This window comes from Neovison vison, chromosome 13, assembly GCF_020171115.1.
Source record: "Neovison vison isolate M4711 chromosome 13, ASM_NN_V1, whole genome shotgun sequence".
Classification (NCBI taxonomy): domain Eukaryota; kingdom Metazoa; phylum Chordata; class Mammalia; order Carnivora; family Mustelidae; genus Neogale; species Neogale vison.
The window spans coordinates 106,504,015-106,524,970 of NC_058103.1; the positions used below are offsets into that span (position 1 = coordinate 106,504,015).

General features: G+C 51.5%; 1 protein-coding gene across 1 annotated transcript in view; it reads left to right on the top strand.

Annotated features, from left to right (window-relative positions):
- Positions 1 to 1,810: 1,810 nt before the first annotated feature.
- The window catches only part of ANKDD1A (ankyrin repeat and death domain containing 1A), a 43,654-nt gene continuing 24,508 nt past the window's right edge, over positions 1,811 to 20,956 (top strand). Inside the window, exons 1-8 of the mRNA XM_044229581.1 lie at positions 1,811 to 1,844; positions 5,206 to 5,309; positions 7,391 to 7,528; positions 10,478 to 10,576; positions 16,195 to 16,299; positions 16,999 to 17,097; positions 20,076 to 20,174; positions 20,515 to 20,613. Of these exons, the coding sequence (XP_044085516.1) occupies positions 1,811 to 1,844; positions 5,206 to 5,309; positions 7,391 to 7,528; positions 10,478 to 10,576; positions 16,195 to 16,299; positions 16,999 to 17,097; positions 20,076 to 20,174; positions 20,515 to 20,613 (777 nt within the window). The remainder of the gene's footprint in view (positions 1,845 to 5,205; positions 5,310 to 7,390; positions 7,529 to 10,477; positions 10,577 to 16,194; positions 16,300 to 16,998; positions 17,098 to 20,075; positions 20,175 to 20,514; positions 20,614 to 20,956) is intronic.

Genomic DNA, 20,956 nt, shown 5'->3' on the forward strand with positions numbered 1-20,956 from the left:
AACCAGACCACCTTGAATGAGAAGCCTGGCTCTGCCCTTTACCCATGTGAGTAGGGAGAATTATTTACTCTCTTGTGCTTCAGTTCAGTCTCCATAATATGGTGATGCCCATTTCACATAGGGTGGTTTGGGGCACAAAATGAGATAATTCACACAAAGTACTTAGCTTGAAGCTCACTAAGTATTACCTATTATCATCAGTTATTTTTTCCAAAGGCCATCCCAAATACTTCCTCCTCCAGGAAGACTCTTTGAACTTACAATAATGACTGAAAATTATTACCAGAGAACTAGTAATAGTTCCTTGTCTTGGGGTAGAGATGTCTGGGACTCCAGGATCCCTAAATCTAAAGGGCTGTAAGTGCCTTTAAGCCAAAAAGGCAAAGAAGAGAAGACATGGACAGCCCCCAGGGGTCTGAAGTGCAACCCATTCTGATATGTTTAATGTGTATCTTTTTGTTTGTGTCTTTGCAATTTCTATTGTCTTGTGTGTATGCATTTATTGATATTGTGTTATAGGTCTCACTGGTTGCACTTTTTCAGCTCAGCAGGGGGTGTTTAAATCTGTGCTGTGAACACACCTTGTAGAGAGTGCTTTTAGATAACAGGCTTGAGCAAGGCCAAAGCCCGCCCCCCTCACCCCAAGGACCACCAGGCTGAATGCAGACAGGCTCATTAAGTGACCCACCTCCAAATAGCCCTAAGGCATCAACGTGCTACTTGAAACCAGGCACAATTACCAAAAAAGGGAAAACTCCTGTATGTCCCCATACTTCCTCACTCTGCCCTATTAGGTTCTTGCCACCACATGTAGCCCTCTCCCCTTTATTGTCCTTGCAATGTATCCAATAAAGTTCTCTCTATTTTGTTCTGCCTTGGTGAATTCTTTCAGGGCCTGCGTCCCCAGCCCGCACCCAGTCCCCAAGCTGCACCCTGGTTCCTCATTTCTCTAGTTGCATAGTCCCACACTTTACCCACCCACAGCGCAGAAGCTCAAGTCACCTCCAACTTCCAGCCACCACGAAACAAGGCAGCAAGGAATGTCCTTTTACATGTCCTTTTCCGAGACTGGAAGGGAAAAGCTACATTCTAGGGTCAAAGTTCGCTGTGTTCAGTTTCCCTCATGACTACGGGACTCTTTTCCAGAATGGCTGCCCCAGGCCACTCCCACCATCCGTCCACCTGGCTGTGACAGCTCCTCGCTGCTGCCAATGTTTGGAATTATCTAGCTTTCTGATTTTGCCAGTCTAATTGGTGTGATACCTCATTGTCATTTTAACTTGTATTTTTCTGATCATGAATAAATCTGCCCATCTCTTCATATGCTTACAGGCTTGCTGGGGTGTCTGTGGAGTCTGACTTTCAGTGTCTGGTGGCAGCTGAGCAGGCTCCTGAGCGCCGAGGATGGGGCCTGCAGGAGGCCTTACACGAATGTCGAGGGCCTAGGAGGCTGGGACAGCTCCTTGGGCAGACACGCCCACGGGGACCTGGGGAGCCCGGAGTGGCCCCGCTCCGCGGGCCTCCCGTGTGAAAGGCGCGGAGCCGCGGGCAGGTCGAGGGAGCCGGAGGAGGCACCTGCATTCTGGTTCGGGATGTGGGGAGAGGCCGCAGCAGCTGCGCCCACGTCGTGCTCCAGGGTCCAGGCAGGGCCGAAAGCTCTGGAGAGGCGGCGGCCGCGCGCACCCCCGCGCTCCCGGTAGCCCCCGCGCCCCGACCCCTGCTCAGCGCCCCCTCCCCTCGGCTCGCGGCGCCGCGCCCACGCGGACACGCGGCGGGGCAGAAGCGCGCTCTCGGGCTGCGGAACGGCGGCATGGAGGAGCCCCTGGCGTGGGAGACCGACGGCCGTGAGTCGGCCGCGCGGTGGGGTCTGGGGGCGGACGCGGGCAGAGCCCAGAGGAGTCCCGCACGCCCGCGGGGGTGCAGGAACCCGCGATTGGCGCTGTCCGCGCGGCCACCTCGGTCGTGGGCTTCTTTGTGGCGTCCAGAGGAACGCGCACCGGGCCAGTGGGACACTGGCCGCGCGTCCGGGACTCGGCGGCGCCACGGGTCCGAGGAGCAGGGAATTGCCGCCGCGGAGACAGTAGCTAGAGGTTTATGCGAATGAGAAGGTCATGATATCCTGTATTGAGTACTTAATTTGTGTGCTAGGCCGAGCCAGGACAGGGATGCTATTTGATCTTCACAGACGCCCTGCGGGTTGGATCTATTGTTATGGCCATTTTGCAGAAGAGAAAGCCGAGGCACAGGATGGTTAAATAAGTTAGCCAAGGTCACACAGCCTTTAAGTGGTAGAAACGCCGAAGGCCCCTGCTCTCCCAGAATGGTGGGGTTGGGTAGGGGAATGAAGGCTATACCGCATGGAGAAACTGAAAACCAGAGGAGCTGTAGTGTGCCGCAGGTGGGATGAGCTCACTGCACAGCATTCCTCACGGAGTGTGCTCAGTGCCAGAGCCTCTAGGCCGGGTATCGGCATCCGGTGGACATTTGGGCATCAGCCGGCCTGAGAGGCTTTGGCTGCTCTCCCTCGGAGAGAGGGAGGCGGACTGGGCTAGTGTTCTCCCTGGGATGGGGGGGTGGGGGACGGTGAGGGGCTCTATAGAGGTGCTGTTTCAAAGGGTGCAGGGTTCTTCCTGGGTCAGAGGATGACTTGAGTGGCCCTTAAAGAATGTGCAGCCATGGAGTATTGGGATGTGTGGGAGGGAATTCTGGGCAGAGGAGGCAGCATGGGAAAGGTCTCCAAGGCCAGAGCACTGTGTGTATTTGATGTGGACAGAAAGAGGATGCATGGGTTGAGGTGGATGGAAGGGATGAGATTACACCTGATTTCACTGGTGCCTTGCAGGGTCTGCTTGCTCTCACTCACACTCAGTGCCCGTTTGCCAACACAAACCAGGCCACTTCCAGGCTTCAGCTAAGAGAAAGGGAATCAGAGCTGGAAGGGATCTCTACAGATGATTTTCTTCACCTTCCTGCAGTTTTACAGCTGAAGAAACCGAGGTCTCCAAGGGGTACATGGCTAGCCTGGGATCCTGCTGCTAGAAAGTGGCACAGTGGGTACCAGAATTCCCGCTTCTCTAAGCTCACACCTGAAGTGGAGCTCTTTTCCTGAACCTGGATCATGGTGTTGTTCAGCCAAGAGGTTAAGGAAACAAAAGCTCAGGACTTAGTGCTTCCTGAAGGTATTTGAGATCCGAGAGGGGTTCTTCCAGTAGAGCCCTCTCCTCCCCTATAGGAAAGGCACACTCTTTAGAGGTGGGAAAGGGTGGAGCTAGCAATGGAGATCGCACTTGGAAGGTGGTGTTTTCTCCCTCCCCTGAAATATTGACCTGAAGATGCCTCCCGCTCAGTGCCTCCTTCCCACCATTTACCTGAGCTTGTGGTTTGATTTTCCAGGGGACTAATGAGTCTTAACTGGGAGAGCATCTTATAGTTGAAAGGCCCCCGAAGAGATTTAATGATTTGTATGCCATTCATTCATTCAACAGATGTGTGCCAGGGCCCGAATTTGGGGATACAGCAGTTAACAAATCAGACAAAAATCTCCCCTGTCATAGCTTATAACAGTGGGGGAGGGGGAGAAGACAGTGAACCTAGCAAGTATGTAAGTATAGCATATGTCTGTGGTAAGGGGTGCTATGGAGAAAAAGAATGCAGGGAGGTGGCTTGGGAGGATGCTTTCCTTGGTTGGGATTTCTTGGACCCTGAATTGAAGGAAGCCCCAGCTGGAGGGACACCAGAATGTAATACCTTACAGGATTCATAGTGATGATGATGTTGGCACTGTTCGCTAGATACCATGGTAGGGGCTTTTCGTATCTTATATCTAATCATTACTACAACCCTACAGGGCAGCTCATGTTCCCCATTTTGCAGATGAGGGAACTGAGCCACAGGATAATTAAATCACAAGGCCGGGAGACCTGGAAGTGACTCGCCAGAGTTGAACCATGTGATTGCCCTGGGCCAGCAGCTCCCGAAGACCCTAGGTTGTATCTGTAAGGCCCCGAAAAACCCAAGACCCTCTCCATACCTGGAAAGCATATCTGGAAAATGGATGGGAGGCCTGTCTGTCACCTGAGCTCATTCTAGCCTTCCCTGCCCAAACACTGGCCACCTCTCCTTAGCTATACCAAGGGGCTGGATCTAGACATTCACATTGGACCAGACACACAGGATGTGGGTTTGGCAGCAATCAGACCACAGATTATCTGTCCTGTAATGACCATGCAAAGGTCTAGCAAATATTTGTGTCTTGTGCTAGTGTGTGTAAGCCTTTCTGGGGGAGGGACAGGCATCTATTAGTCTGCTATGTGTCACTCATGGAAAGAGAGTTTTATGGATCCCTCCCTGCTGTGAGCTGTAGGTGGGTCAGCAAAGTTCAGATGTGGCCAAGGTCACCAAGGAGTTTGCGGTCCAGCCCAGGACACGAGACATGCTCACAAGCCAAGAGCAGTCAGGATGATGGCAGTGTGGGGGTCTGGTGAGATGAGCCCAGGATGTCACCAGGCCTGGGTCCTCCTGGCCTGGCCACCACCCTCTGAACCCACCACTGTCCCTGGCAGACCTCAGAGCTCTCTATAGTCTGAGGTAATGATGCAGTGTTGAGGCAAGGGGAACCCCGAGAGAAGGCAAATCAGGGTGGGCCACACAGCTGTGTGTGGGAGGTGATGGCTGGTCAGGATTGGGGATGAAGGGAGAGGAGATGGAGGGACAAGGACAAAGAAGCCAGGTGAGCGTGCCTCTGGCCTTGCCCGAGCCTGATGAAGTAGGTGGCTCAGTACCTCCTGGCTGCCTTCTTCACTGGACACAGCCAGAGAAAAGGCAGTTATTAACTCCAGTGGGAATGAATTCCATCCCTTCCTTAAGAGCTGCTCTTGGGGTCATGAAAACTGGATGATGGGGGACCTCTGAGGGCCATGACGGGCACACACCTGGCTCCCGTGGACAGTCTTTTACTGTCCCATCTTTAGGGTTTTGCTAAGTCCTGGTTGTGTGGACTTGGGGTGAATTAGTGAAGAAAAGCAGCTTGTCTGGGAAAGTCCCTAACATCCGAAGGGAGGAGCGGCATCTCCACCTGAGTCCGAGTCCGAGCTGGAAGAACCCCTGCCTGGGAAACATTCCAGGCAGGGAGGAGCTGTTCACCCCTCCTCCTCACGCCATGTGAGGACCCTGCCCCTCATCCCTCGTCCCCTTTTCTGCCCTTAGTGCTTCCTATGGAGTGGCAGCTCCATGAGGCCGCCCGACGGAACAACATCGGGAGGATGAAGGAACTGATGGAGAGGAGAGTCAACATCAGGGCCAGAAACCACGTTCGTAAAGGGGCTCTTCCCAATCGGGAGGCTTGGATAGGAATAGTGCCTGCAGCAGTGATTGCAGTGACAATTCCACACGGGAGAAACAGTTCATGGAGCCCAAGGCAGAAGCATTTGCATGTTTTAACTTGGGGGAGGCTCAGATTGTCCACATTGTCTCAAGGTCTTAGTGGTCTTACCTGAGGTCAGGGTTAGGCTTCCCAGCTGGGCTTGGGGAATTTGAGATCTCATACTCTTAACTCCTGTCACCCATCTGAAAGGCACACCCAAGGAACAAAGATTAGAGTCAGGAGGGCAGGGGTTGAAGGCCAGGAGTCAGATGGACAGACAAATGGACAGAGAGGGGCAGAAGTCTGGAGGAACAAAGATGGAGTGGTGCCCGTGGTTAGAAGTCCAGGAGTCCAAGACTATGAGAGGCCAGACCAAGAGAGGCTGAGCATGTGTGAGGAAGCAATTTAGTTCAGTTTTCTGAGCACCCACTGAGTGTGTAAAACTGTTGTGGGCCTAGGTGATCCCCAGGGGCTCAAAGACCAGGTAAGGAGGCAGACCCAGCCCATGGATCAGGCCGCAGGGCAGGCTACATTTGGGGTGGTCCATAGCCCTGCTGGAGGAGGAGGCGGGGAGAAAAGCTATTCCTTCTGACAGGGGCGGGGTTGGGGGGGAAGACACTGGTGAGAGGCCCGGGTGCCATGCAGGGTAGCTTCTCTCTTCCTTGGGCTTCTGGGTTCTAGGCTTGTCTTAGAGGAGATGCTGGCCTGGGTGGGAGGTCAGTGGAGGCTGAAGGGGTTGGATGCAGGATTCCTGACTGTAGCAGAGGCTGCTCTGTATGGGGTGACATGACAGGTGTGTGACCTGGGTCTTCTGAGCTTGTCCAAGGCTCAGGAATAGTAACAGGAATTCTCAGGTGCATCTGGTGCGGTTTGGTTTTCAGAGCACTCCGCCACCTGTTTCCTGGTGGTCCTCCCTCAGCCCTGGAGAGGTGGGGGAGGCAGGAAGTGTCGGTCCTATTTGTAGATCAAGACAGGCACAGATGAGTGTAGCAAGTCACCTTAGCAAGTCACTATACAAAACAGCGTTTTATTCATAACTGGAGCCCCAGTCTCCACTGGACAAACACTTGCACAGAAACAGGGACTTGTAGGATGACAGGATACTAAGGCCAGATCCATTCATTCATCCGTCCATTCATTCATTCATTCATTCGGTCAGTCAGTTATACTAAAGGGCTCCCCCTGGGTCGACACGGTGCTAGGTTCTAGGGACCAAGCAGAGCCCACAGCAGATGTGGTTCCTGCGCTCTTGGAGCTGACTTTCTGGTTGGGGAGAAGACACAGTGAACAGAGTCTCACAAACAGTTCATTCCCACTGTGATAAGCTGAGAGCCTGGGGAGGCCAGAGGGAGCCCATCCCCCCTGCAGCAGTCAGGCAAGGCTTCTCAAGGAAGTGGGATTTTTGCCAGGTGAAGACAGGCAGAGGGGACAGTAGGGGCAGAAGCTCTGAGGAAGAAAGACCACACAGAAAAATTAGTGTTTCCTTTTGTTGTCCCCTGATAAGCTAAAAACTACGGTTCGTGGGCTGGCAGAGGCAGGATTCCCCCAGTCTTGCTCAGATGTGCTGAGGCCAAAGACTGTGATGACTTCCAGGGTGGTCTCACCACGGGGTGCAGGATCAGGCCCCTTTGGCCCATTCTGAAGGAAGGAGGGGACAGAACCCAGGCAGTCGGGGGGCCCTCAAGGACTAGGACAGTAATCTTCTGACAGGTGGCTGTCCAGCAGGAGCAAAGACAGGGCAATGGGGAGTAGTCTGGCATTTCTGAGTCGTGGTGGGCAGGGCCTAGGGTCAGGAGTTTGTCCCAAGAGCTGTGGGAAGCTCTGAAGTTTTAGTGGGGGATGGATGGGTGTAGTCATGGTGTCTGACTACATTCATTTCAGGTGCTTCCATGTGGAGGAGGAGGAGGGGGCCTGAGTGTCACTACCAGACCAGCTGTCCTGCAGCTGGAGAGATGGGGGGGAGGGGGGAAGTGGGGGACTGGCCAGGCAGGCAGCTGGTGCCTCAAGCTCTCCTGTCCCTCCCGGCAGGTAGGCAGGGTGGCCCTGCACTGGGCTGCGGGCGCGGGGCACGAGCCAGCTGTGCGGCTGCTCCTGGAACACAAGGCTGCTGTGGACGACGAGGATGCGGTATGGGACCCTCATGCACGCGCCCCTGTGCCTGTGTGCGTGTCTGTCTGTCTGTGTGTCCCAGGGTCGGGGAGGAGTACCAGCACTCCTTCTGGGCCTGAGTCCACGGTCATGGTGGAGGGTGCGCTGATCCGCAAACACAGGGCGCAGGGTGGACAGGGAACCCATCTTCAGGGGCCAGTGACACAGCATCAGTTTCCCCCTGTACAGCCGTAAAGATCTCTCCATTTCCTAGAGTTTTGTAGTTCTCAGAGAGCGTTTTCAGTCCCTCGTGATACCATGTGAACAGGGAGAGAGGCGGGCTGTAGAACAGATAATTGGATGGATTGATAAAGGACTTACTAATAAAGCCATCAGGAGAGAGGACTCTCACGATATGCCACAAGGCTGTGCCCTGGCTAAGGCTTTAACCAGCGACCTGGATGAGGACGAACAGTCTGGGGCTCCTAGGTGGTGCAGTGGGTTAAGGAACCAGCTCTTGGTTTCCGCTCAGGTCTGATCTCAGGCGGGTGAGTCAGCCCTGAGCTGGGCCCTGTGGCCGACTGTGCTCCACACGGAGTCTGCTTAAGCTTCTTTCTCCCCCTGCCCTTTCTGCCTGTGAACTCTCTCTCTCTCTCTCAAATAAATAAATAAATCTTAAAAATAAAAAAAAAAAGAAAAAAAGAAGACTGACAGTCTTACTTAACAAATTGGCAGGCAACACCGTGCTGAGAGGGAGCACTGGCAGGGTCTACAAAATCATCTCTATAGGTTTAGGGAAAGGACTGGGTCTGACAATGACATTTGACAGGAATATATTTAAGAGTCTGAATCAAACATTTTTTTAAGGAATTGCAAGCTTCCCTGCAGAGATATACCTTTCCCGGAAATGCTCTTCTTTGCCTTGGCCTCTCTCTGCTCCCAGGCCCCAGCATGAGGGAGAGCTTGATGACCAGCTGGGGCTCTGGGTGAGGCAGCAACATCTACCTTCCCGCTTCTGCCCCATCTCTCTGCATTTGCTTAGGCTTCATTTAGAGGTGACTCTAGAATAAAAATGTCTGGGATCCTTGCCTGAGCTTCCTGATAAAATACTGGAATCTCATGCAACGGGCCTTTGCCCACAGAGTCCCTCCACGATCACTGCTGTGCTCTTTTATTTCTTCCTTGAGAGAATCAGTGAGGAAAAAAGATATGCGGGAGACAGAAAGAGACAGCCACAAGGGTGGCTCAGTTGGTTGAGCGACTTCCTTTGGCTCAGGTCATGATCCCAGCGTCCCGGGATCGAGTCCTGCATCAGGTTTCCAGCTCCACAGGGAGTCTGCTTCTCCCTCTGACCTTCTCCCCTCTCATGCTCTTTCTCACTGTCTCTCTCTCAAATAAGTAAATAAAATCTTAAAAAAAAAGAAACAGTGCTTTTATAAATCTTCTGTTTCCTTTGCAAATAGAAGTATATATATTACATATAAATAAGAAAGATTTTACTTATTTATTTGTCAGAGGGAGAGAGTGAAAGGGAGAAGCAGACTCCCTGCGTAGCAAGGAGCCTGATGAGGGACTTTATCCTAGGGTCCTCGGATCAAGACCTGAGCCGAAGGCAGACGCTAATAAGTATATTTTGAAAACTAAGGAATAAGTATATTTTGAAAACTAAGAAAGCTGATGGGCATGCCTACTTTAGATAACAGAAGGGTGGGGGGTGACAAAAGAGGGAGATCCTGCTGTTGGGTGAAGGTCTCAAGGGATATGCCACAGGGCTCTGTCCTGGACAGTTCTTGGAACTAGGACATGGAAATATCCCTGGGGTTCCCACTGGCAGGAGGCTCTGGCTCCCATGACTCTCCTCCCCCAGCCAGCCTACAGTCGCTGTAATTCTCCCCAGTGCGGGGTCATAGGCAGAACCCATGAGGGCAGAGGTCAGTGCAGGGGCACTTCACAGGTGTTGAGGAAGGGCATTGACATGTGTTGAGGAAGTGGCAAACAGGTGCCGGGCCACCCTCGGAAAAGGGCCCAGACATGCTCTCAGTGGCCGCAAAGGGCCTGTGGGCTGGAAGGCGCAAGGATGCAGATTTCAGTGCAGAGTAAGAAGGGACTTTCTTACTGTGAGCAGTGGTTGTCAGGGCAGTGCCTGTCTGCAGGCACAAGTCATCCGCCTGGAGGCTGTCCTATAGGAGAGTCAAACAGTGGTTCCCAAACACCAGTCTTCACCAGCCACAGCAAACCAGAAAATAAGAACAATGTAGTATGTTTTTCATGAAGCTGTATTTGTAAAGAGCATACTCTGAGATTAGTTTCTCCCCAATTTTTTTTACGTTAAAATGTTCCTTCTTTATTAAATGATGGGGAGAATAGATGGTAGCTGTTATTTATTTATCCATCCATCCATCCAGAGACAGCACGAGTGGCGGAGGGGCTAAGGAAGAGGGAGCAAGAGAAGCCCAAGCAGGCGCCACACCCAGCGCAGAGCCTGATGTGGGCCAGTCTCATGACCCAGGAGATCATGACCTGAGCAGATATCAAGAGTTGGATGCTTAACCGGCTAAGCCACCCAGGCACCCCTATTTTAAAATTTTATTTAGCAAAAACAAAAGTTTGCAATAGTGTCTCAGCCTCTTAAAAAAATGCCATGGAGGGACACCCGGATGGCTCAGTTGGTTACGTGTCTGCCTTCTGCTCCGGTCAAGATCCCAGGGTCCTGGGATTGAACCTTGTGTCCAGCTCCCTGCTCCGTGGGGAATCTGCTCTTCCCTCTCCCTCTGCCTCCACCCCCCACCCCCACTCGTGAGCTCTCTCTCTCTTTCTCTCAAATAAATAAATACAATCTTTTCAAAAATTTAAAAAATAAAAAAAATGCCATGGTTTTTACGTTCATTAAGCTTAGCGGCTCTCTGGCTTGGGTGGCACTTATGGTCCCTTACGGTTGTATGATTTTCAGTGCAGACGTGGGCCCAGGTGGCACAGCCACACCTGCTCACATTCACCTCAACTCCTCCCCCTTGTCCTCTCCCCCAGTTTGGGATGAACGCGCTTCTCCTGTCTGCCTGGTTCGGCCACTTACAGATCCTCCAGATCCTGGTCAACTCTGGGGCCAAGATCCACTGTGAGAACAAGGTAAGGCCTCAGTGGGGAGCCCCCTTGCTCTCCGAGTCCCTGCCCCCCTCTGTTCCCCTGCCCTGCTGCACTGGCCTGCCCCCACCTCTGCCATCTACCCCCATCTCCCCCCTCCTTCTCCCCACATGGCTCTGCTGTCCCAGCTTGCCCCACCTTCTGAGGACCCTCCAAAGCCCCAGCTGAACTCAGCCTGTGAAGTTGGGGTACTTGCTGTTTCCACTGGGGCTGGGAGAAGTGCTCGGGTGCCTTTCCTGTCAGCATTAAAAGCCTCTTTCTTCTAGTGCCCCTAACCCATGACCACTCTATTATGTTGGGACAGCCTCTGTCCCTCTGGGCAGCCTCCTTATTCACACAGGAGAAATCAAAGTAACACCCTCAGAGGGTGGTTAGAAGATTTCATGAGAGAGGCTGGGGCCTCCTCCCACCTCCCGCTCGGCCCTGGCTCCCTTGTGGTGCGGTGGGGTGGAAGGAGTCAAGTTCTGGTTGCCAAACCCTGGGACCTTGGGCAAATTACGTAAGCATCCTGAGCCTCAGTTTCCCCTTGGAAAATGGGGGTGCTAGTCCTCACCTCTGAGCTGGGGGAGCAGCTCAGTGTTGTGTGTAAAGTGTTTGGCTCAGTGCCTGCATGTTAGGGAGCCTGGTGCTCCCGCGCTGCTCACCTGGGTGCTCCGGGAGGAAGGAAGCCCCAGGGAGTCAGAGTGGCAGGGATCCCAGCACTGGTGTCTTACCTTTTCGGGGGTCAGTGGTCCTTATGAAAACGCAACATTTCTGGACCAGAGCTGTCAGCCAGGAGTTCTCAATCTGGGTCCTTAGAGAAAATTCAAAGTGGAGGAAAAAAAAGACATTTCTGTTTTCATTAACTTCTACTTAAAAATTGAGCATTTTTTTTTTTCAACGATGAAAGAATGCAAGAGTGGAAGGGGCATGGTCTCTTGAGGCCACAGCTGGGAAGTCACGATACCATTTCCACCATATTCTTTTTTTTTTTTTTAAATTTATCAGAGAGAGAGAAGGGGAGAGAGCGAGCACAGGCAGACAGAATGGCAGGCAGAGGCAGAGGGAGAAGCAGGTTCCCTGCCAAGCAAGGAGCCTGATGTGGGACTTGATCCCAGGACGCTGGGATCATGACCTGAGCCAAAGGCAACTGCTTAACCAACTGAGCCACCCAGGCATCCCCATTTCTACCATATTCTATTGCTCAGAGCCCATTGCCTTGCCAGCCTGGCTTCAGGGGATGGAGAATATTGGATCCCCACCACTCCCCCTGTTGGGTAGAGTAGCACAATCCTGTTGCTTTGGGTTTTTCCAGGGGTGGGAGAAATAGTTGTGGCCTTTTTTTTTTTTTTTTTTCAAAAATTTATTTATTTATTTGACAGAGAGAGAAAGATCATAAGTAGGCAAAGAGGCAGGCAGAGAGAGAGGGGGAAGCAGGCTCCTTGCTGAGCAGAGAGCCTGATGCAGGGCTCAATTCCAGGACCCTGAGACTATGACCTGAGCCAAAGGCAGAGGTTTAACCCACTGAGCCACCCAGGCGTCCCAGTTGTAGCCATCTTTGCAAGCGGTCCCTCTGACTACCTTTCTATCCCTTGTTCAGGGTCCTCCCTGGAGGTATTCAGCCCACTTACGAAGGAGCCTTGAGCCAGGCCATGGCTGGGCCACAGTCCCTTTGGCCCTGGAGATTTCTTTTTCCCTGTTATTTACCTGACTCTGTTTTGCCAGGGACTGGCGATATCTAGAGTTTTACTAAACTGTAGGCTGCATGAAAATTTCAGCAATTTCCCCATGAATGTTCTATGAAGTATTTAGTCATCTTGTCTCCTTACTCTCCTCCGATCTTGCGATAGTTTCTGTCTATCCTTGTTTTTCACGACCTTGACGCTTTTGAAGAGTCCTGGTCGGGCATTTTGTACGCTGTCCTTTAATTCCAGTTTGCTGATGTTTTTCTCATGATTAGATTGGGGTTATGGAATTTGGGAAAGAAAACCAGGGGTTAGGTGTCCTTCACTGCCTCCTATCAGGGTGCATAGGACACTGCCCAATGACAAAGCAAACACTAATTAAGTAAACTCTGTGCCCAACATGGGGCTCGAACTCATGACCCCAAGATCAAGAGTCACATGCTTTTCTGACGGAGCCAGCCAGGCGCCCCCAAAACGCAAACAGTTTGGTAGCGAGTTTGATGTCCTTTATTCAGAAGAAAAAATTTCCTGGATGGAGGGACTACAGCCCTTCAAAGCAGTTGAACACTCTTCTGGAGGGATTTGGGGCAAGAACGAATTTCGTAGAGACCCAAAAGCTACAACCCAGAAATGGCAGGACTGGCTGCTAGGGGGATTTCCTAGTTAGGCGGGCAGGTTCTGTTTTCTAGGATAGGGGCAGTTAGTACCGCTGAATGTGTGTTAGGTTGTCATTAGTGTATATGTTAAGTTTCCTATACGTGCAGGCTGAGGTAGATTTATATAGATAGATAGATAGATTGATTGATTGATTTGAGAGAAAGAGAGAACACAAGCAGCGGTGAGGAGCAGGGGAGAGAGAGAAGCAGATGCCATGCTCACTGAGCAGGGAACCTGAAGCAGGGCTAGAGCCCCGGACCCTGGGATCATGATCTGAGCTGAAGGCAGGTATTTAACTGACTGAGCCACCCAGGTGCCCTTGAAGTAGGTTCAGATCTGTGACCTGGGCCAGGTCACTGGGCAGCCTCTATTTTGTAGGTCTCAATAGAAGAAATATCAGTACCAATATGGCCTGTCACTGGTGATGTTACCTTGATCCAATTCTGACCCCAATTCCAATGTGTGTGTTTTTTCATATCACAAGTAATTAGTTCAATTCTCCATGGACACTGACCGGGTATCCCACAAATTTAGCCCAATTCCAACACTATCTGCTTGGAGATAGCATCAGATTCCCCTGGTTAAGGGCTCAGTCCCACAAGACCACCCCCATTTCAGAAGCCAGTCCCTCACCTGGGGTTCTGACCTACTGGCTATGAATCAGAGGTTCCCATGACCTTCTCTTTAGGGTTGGTTAATTTGCTGGAGGGCCTCACAGAACTCATGAAACCAGTTTACTCACTGGATCCCAAATTTATTCCAAAGGATATTAAAGGACACAAATCAATAGCCAGATGTAGAGACACATGGGTGAGGTCAAGAACAAAGGAACTTCTGTCCTTGAGGAGTGTGGGATCCAGCCCGTGGATGCATTCTTGTTCACCAACCTGGAAGTTCTCCCAACCCTGTCCTTTTGCATTTTTATGGAGGCTTCATTTCACTGACTTGATAGATTAAGTCCTTGGTCATTGGTGATTGACTCAACCTCCAGCCTCTCTCCTCTCCCTGGAGGTCAGGGAGTGGGACTGAAAGTTCTAACCCTCTAATTGAATTGGTTTCCCAGGAAACCAGCCCCCATCTTCAGGTTACCTTGGGCTTTCCTTGCCAGCAAATTAACATAACAATAGACACTTTAATCACTCTGTACACTTAGAAAATTCCAAGGGTTTTAGGAGCTCTGTGCCAGAAACAGGACGAAACACGTCTTTCTTATTATAAACCATAATTTCACACTTGATCATGTGGTTATGTGGTCTTAGCCAGGTTTCTCCACTGGAATGTTAGCATTTTACCCCCTTACCTATTCTATTGTTAGAAATTCTGTGGTTTTAGGGTGGCTCAGTGGGTTAAGCCTCTGCCTTGGCTCAGGTCATGATCCCAGGGTCCAGGGATAGAGTATCAAGCTGATAAGGGGGGGTGGTTGTAGTCTCTGCTCATCGGGGAGCCTGCTCCCCCTCCCCCTCCCCCACTTGCCTCTCCGCCTACTTGTGATGTCTCTCTTTGTCAAATATATAAATAAAAATCTTAAAAAAAATTCTATGGTTTTAATTTGCATTTCAATAATGACTAATGATGTTAGGTATCTTTTTATGTGCTTATTTGCCATCCATATACCTTCTTTGTGTCCAAGTGATTTTTTTTTTTTAAGATTTTATTTATTTATTTGACAGAGAGAGATCACAAGTAGGCAGAGAGTTAGGCAGAGAGAGAAGGGGAAGCAGGCTCCCGGCTGAGCAGAGAGCCCGATGCGGGGCTCAATCCCAGGACACTGAGATCATGACCTGAGCTGAAGGCAGCGGCTTAATCCACTGAGCCACCCAGGCGCCCCTCCAAATGATTTTTTAATTGGGTTGTTTAATATCTCATTGATGAGCTTTTAGAGTTCTTCATAAATTTTGGAATCATTTCAAAATAAATTACAGACTTACCTCTAAATACTTCAGCATGCATAACTTTAACTAGAATTCAATTTCTTTACCTAAAATGAAATATAGAAATCTTAAGTTCATAGTCACTGAGATTTGACAGATTTTACTCCAGTGTAATCCAAAGCACTGTCAAAATGTACAACATCATTCAGTATATTGATTTTTATGACCCATCGATGGTTGCAATCTATTTGAAAAACAGGGCTCCAAACACTCCAGCTATAATGGAAGGCCTTGGTAGAAGCTCTGGGCTATAAACGTAGGATTTGCAAATGTCCCTCACTTAAATATTGCTTCTGGGTCCAAGAGACCTTCTTCCAGCCTATACCTCTTTTGTGGCCACTTCTCCTCTGTTAAAGAACAAAATTCAAGTGAGTAAATTTAAAGATCTAATTGGCTTAATTCAAAGATTAATGAATTGGGCAGCATCATCTAGCAAACAGAAGGGAGCTCTGGGGAGCTGTGCAAAATGAAAGACTTTAATAGGCAAAAGGCAGTGGGGCAAGGAAGTTATTCTAGCAAAGACTGGATTGTTTTAGGCAAGATCACCTTCCTTTGGGGGCCAGTGGTGGGGGTGGGGGGGGTCTGTCAGGTGGATTTCCTCCCCAGTGTTGACCAGGAAATTCCAGACTGACTGGTTAAGATTACTTATCTGGGAGAGGCTGAGGCTGTAGTTAGGTTAGGAATGGTGATGTGGCTGGGCCTTAGCACAAGTGACTCCATCATGAGTCAACTTTCTCCTTTTTCAACACCTCCTAGTCCCTGCAGACCCCATCAGCTCTCAGCCCTCCCCAAAGGTGAGGAGGTGACCTCCTAGAGACAGATCCTGGGGACTTTAGTCACCTTATTTCTCATTTGGGGCCCTCTCAAGACAAGCAGATGTTGTAAACATGGAAGAATGTTCTGGGGGGGCGGGTATTCTAGGGACTGTCAATGCTGTAGACCTCACCTTACATCCTGAGTTATTTATCAGGGTATAAAAAACTTTCTGTAGGTGATGCTGTCCAACCTCCTCAGCAAACCACTGAGGTAGTCCGGGGTTATCCTGATTTGACCTAGGAGAAAATGGAGGCTCGTGGAGGTACAGATAACTTGTTCAAGACCATACTGCACTGCTGACCAGTGCTGGAGCTGGGATTGGGACTCTGGCATCCTGACTCCCACCAGCCCCAGTGAGACTGAGTGGGCACCTGTTGTGGCCCAGGGGCCCATCCCCATTTACATACTGTGTTGTTTCCATGGGAAAGCTGTGCTCTGGGATGCAAACACTCACGGTCTGCGAGAGATCCAGGGTGTGAGAAGGGCCCTCTTCATAGACTGTAGGGACCACCCCGGTCTACCACCTTGTTTCCAGGACGGCCTGACCTTACTACACTGTGCAGCCCAAAAAGGCCACGTGCCGGTGCTGGCGTTCATAATGGAGGACCTGGAGGACGTGCCCTTGGACCATGCTGACAAGGTGAGAGTGGCCTCGAGGCTGCTTGTTCTTCGCATTGGGTTTGGGGCTCCTGGGGCCACTCTTGCCCATTCCTTGAGTGTATCCTTTTGAGCTATGGGTAGGGCAGATTGGACTCCACTTCAGGGAACTGCTGGTCTAGAAGGAGGTGTTAGGGCACAAATGAGTGGGACACAAGAGGAAAATGGTCAGTTCCCTCAGAGAGGACAGGTTAGAGAGATGGGAGCCACTGCTTCCTGCTTCCTAGAGGAGGTGGCATTTAGTGAGTAAACTGGATTTTGTTGGTAAGATTGGAAAGCAGGGAGATTTTGTAAATAGAAGAACATTGTTAAGGCTTTAGAACTGGAAAAGGGCCCTTTGAATGTGAGTTCAGATGGACTGGAATTTTGGGAGGGGGAGCCAGGGCCATGTTGGGAGCCCCTTGTGGAAATTTCCACCACCTCACACCTTAGAAATTGGTCCTGTATTCAGCAGGCAGCAGGGAGCCACAGAAGGATTTCAGTGAGCTGGGGGGAGGGGGGGCCACCCAGTAGGTCTTGCTGGAAAGTTGGGTCTGGGCTTTCCAGGTCAGGTGTGAAGGGCGATGGAAGGGGAGAGTTCCTGAGGCAAGAGAGGCCCCTGCAAGCTCTGAGTGGGTGGCTAGGTGGGCAGTGTGCCTCCTACAGGGTACAGAAGGGTCACTTTCTTCCCCTACCTGGTCAGCTGGGAAGGACGGCGTTCCACCGGGCGGCCGAGCACGGGCAGCTGGATGCTCTGGACTTCCTTGTGGGCTCTGGCTGTGACCACAGTGTGAAAGACAAGGTACTGTAACTGGATTCCAGGGGCAGTCCAAGCTCTGGGCTCCTGACCAGGGTGGGCGCTGGCAGCTGACCTGCACCAACTTCTGGCGCCGGCATGCTGGAGGGGCAGACGGCTTAAGGACCAGAGAGGGTCTGATGTTCGTCCGGCAGGCATTTTTCGAGCGAGTGCTGTGGGCCCGTCCTGTGCTGTGCTCACGTGAGGAGCCCAAAGATCTCTGAGACACAGGATTTCACTCAAGGAGCCTGGGCAGCCACATTGGTAGAAAGTTGTGGCCAGCTGTGGGGAGCTGGGATGGCAAGTCTGTTGGCCGGTGGTGCTGCCAGGGTGGGTTTGACAGGATTTTGATGCCTTTGGGGCTGTCTGGTGCTGGGAGTGAGGAGAAGGGTTAGGGGATGGTGGTAGCCATGTACCTCCTGGTTATTTACCTTCTGTGTCATTTAGTCATCTAAGTGGTCATGACAGAAATAGGATGAAAGCCTGGAGGAGGGAGCAGTTGGCGGAGGGTGGAGAGCTTCAAGCAGGATTTCACCAGTCTGAGGAGAGCTGAGGGCTGGGCCAGTGGGGACTATCCTGAAAATGACTCTTATCAGTGGGCCATTGTGAATCACTAGGCAAGTATGTTGCAGCAAATTCCAAACAATGCTCCAATAAAGGGACAAACTCCATTATTAATCTTCTGATTAATGTGCTTGGCCGGGATAGAGCCCCTGCACACAGGGGCTTAGAATGGCAAGTGTCCTTCACTGGGGACCAGTTCAACCTTCTTGTTTTATAGATGGGAGGTTCAGAGAGGGGGATGCTTTAGCCAAGGTCACAGAGCAACACAGAGGTTGGGCTGGGTTTGGAACCAGCAACCTGATGCCTCTCCCAGGGCTGCTGCCTCCTGAGGTACTGAGCCCTTGGTGTTTGCATGGAATCCAGCTGTCCACACTCATCCTCTTAGTCCTGAGAATCAAATCAGGCTGATTTCCTTCATTCTGGAAAGGGGCTATGCAGGTCATACTATGGGCTATGTTGTGATGGCTATTGGCCAGGAACCGGGAGCACAGAAAGGAGTGAAGGACAGCCCCTGCCAGGATGCATCTAGCTCAGAGGTAATAACAGGATTGCACTCAGGGTGCCAGGAGGGTGGGAGCACCCAAACTGGAAAACAAGAAAAGCCCAGCTTTGATCCTTACCCAGAATTTTGTAATCGGAAATTCTAGAAAGAAGCTTTCAAAATTGCTTGCCCATATTGGCGCGCCTGGGTGGCTTAGTTAAGCATCTGCCTTCAGCTCGGTCGTGATCCTGGGGTGCTGGGATCGAGCCCTGTCTTGGGCTTCTGGCTCACTGGGGAATCTGCTTCTCTGGCTAGCCCCTTCCAGCTTTCTTCCTCTTTGCTGGGACCCCCTTCACCATCTACTTGTCCTCTGCAGAAAGATCCCATTAAAAAAAAAAAAAAAGATTTATTTATTTTTAGGGGGGAAGGTAGGGCAGAGGGAGAGGGAGAAGCAGACTCCCCGCCAAGTACGGAGCCTAATATGGGTCTCCATCTCAGTACCCTGAGATCATGACCTTAGCTGAAATCAAGAGTCGGACCCTTAACTGACTGAGCCTCCCAGCTGCCCTGCAGAAAGATCCCTTTAAGAACAATCCCAATCTGCACTTGGCAAGAGCCACTTCTGATACAAAGAGCAGCGTGCCCTTTGCCACACCCAGGGGAGCCACCTCCCTTGGCTGTGTTGCATCATCTTTAGACTTCTCAAGTGTGAGACAACTACCAGCCTGTGGCTCTCAAGTGCCAGGAGTCACATGTCAGTCTCTCCATCACAGTATTTACTCACTGGACAAATATTTTACTGAATATCTGCCACATGCCCCAGACCCTATTTTAGGCACTTGGGGAAACGCTGGAGAACAAAAATAGCAATCCCTGCCCTTGAGGTGTTTATGTTCTAGCAGGAAGAGTCAGACAATAAACAATAAGCATAGTATACAAGCAAATTATAGTGTGTTAGTTTATCAGTGCTATGGGGGGAAAAGGGAAGGAAAAGTCCAGCAAGATCAGGTGATCAGGAGGACGGGAGGGTAAGAGTTGCAGGGTTTTTTTAAAAATATGTATTTTTAAAGATTTTATTTATTTATTTGACAGACAGATCACAAGTAGGCAGAGAGGCAGGCAGAGAGAGAGGAGGAAGCATGCTCCCCGCTGAGCAGAGAGCCTGATGCGGGGCTTGATCCCAGGACCCTGGGATCACGACCTGAACTGAAAGGCAGAGGCTTTAACCCACTGAGCCACCCAGGCGCCCCTGAGAGTTGCAGTTTTATTTTAAGATTTTATTATTTGAGAGGGAGAGAGCACACACATGAGTGACAGCACAAGCAATAAGGGGATGGGCAGAGGGAGAAGCAGCAGACTCCCCACTGAGCCCCAATGCAGGGCTCCATCCCAGGACTCCGGACATTGTGCCCTGAGCCAAAGGCACTGCCTGAGCCCCCCAGGTGCCCCTGGAGTTGCAGTTTTAAATAGTGTGGTCAGCAGGGCCACACTCTTCAGTGAGAAGCTACCACCTTGAACTGGGCCTGGGCACAACCTGAGCGCCAAGGACAGTCCTTGGAGCTGTGGCCTTGAGCAGGGGGAGGGGATGGATCTAGGATGGTTCAAGGAGGGACTGGCTTTAGACAGGGGCATGCAAAGTAGGGATTTTTTTACCCCCACGTATTGTGTCTGCCTTCAAGTGTAAGGAAAGACCAAGACTTGGACCTTGGAAGTGCCCCTGGCTGCAGTTCGAGGCATATTTCTCAGGGGCAGGGAGACATTGGCCCAGCATTCGGGGCTGCAGTTTTTCATCGACTTGCTCTGTGACCCTAGATGTGTCACTTCCCCTCTCTGGACCTCAGCTTCCATGTCTATACAATGAGGGGCATTTCCAGCAGGTCCCCAGGGCCTTCAAGGGTCTGTGATTCTACCAGTCCCTCGGGAGCCCTTCTGCCTGCAGGAGGGGAACACGGCCCTTCACCTGGCTGCCGGCCGGGGCCACCTGGCTGTGCTGCAGCGGCTTGTGGACATCAGGCTGGATCTGGAGGAGCAGAACGTGGTGAGTCACCGCCCAGAGGAGGCAGAGACGCTTGCTTGCTCCCTGCTTTCCAGGAACGGACGGCCCAAGGTGCAGCCTGATTGTCCTCTGCTAGAGGCTTCCTGGAGTGAGAAGGCATAGACCGAGGGCAGGGGGCGGGGCAGCGTGGAGGGTGAGACCTGAGCAGAGAAAATTGGGTACGGGGCTCAGGGAACCACGGATAATGACCCAGATTGTCGTCCTCAGTAGTGTGACCATGGAGAGCTCCTAGCGCTCTGGCGCCTTAGCGCAAAGGGTCCTCTCATCTCAGAGTCTGGCCTCAGCCTCCCTGCCATCCTCACACTCACCCCGTGTGTTTCAGGAAGGTCTGACTGCCCTGCACGCGGCGGCTGAAGGTGTCCACCCCGACTGTGTACAGCTGCTCCTTGAGGCTGGGAGCTGTGTGAATGCCCTCACCCAGGTAGTCAGTCCTCCCCGGGGGACGGATGTCTGCCCTTGGCTTCTGAACACTAACTCTAACCTTGCCAATGATTCCTGAACATGTGCAAATAGGGGCCTTCAGGCCTCAGGCCCCGGGGGTCTGCTCTTGGCTTTTCCGCTGCTGAGCCCTGTGACCAAGGGCAAGTCACTTCAATTCGATGAGCCTCATCTCCCAGCCATAAAATGGGGACGCTATGTAGTCACGTTCTTCCATTGCTGGGTGGAGTAAATACACCTCCCAGCATCCAGGGGTGCTAGGAGCTTGACACCTGTTTGTGTCTTTTTATTGCTGGGTACTTGATATTTTGTGGGCCCCCTTTACA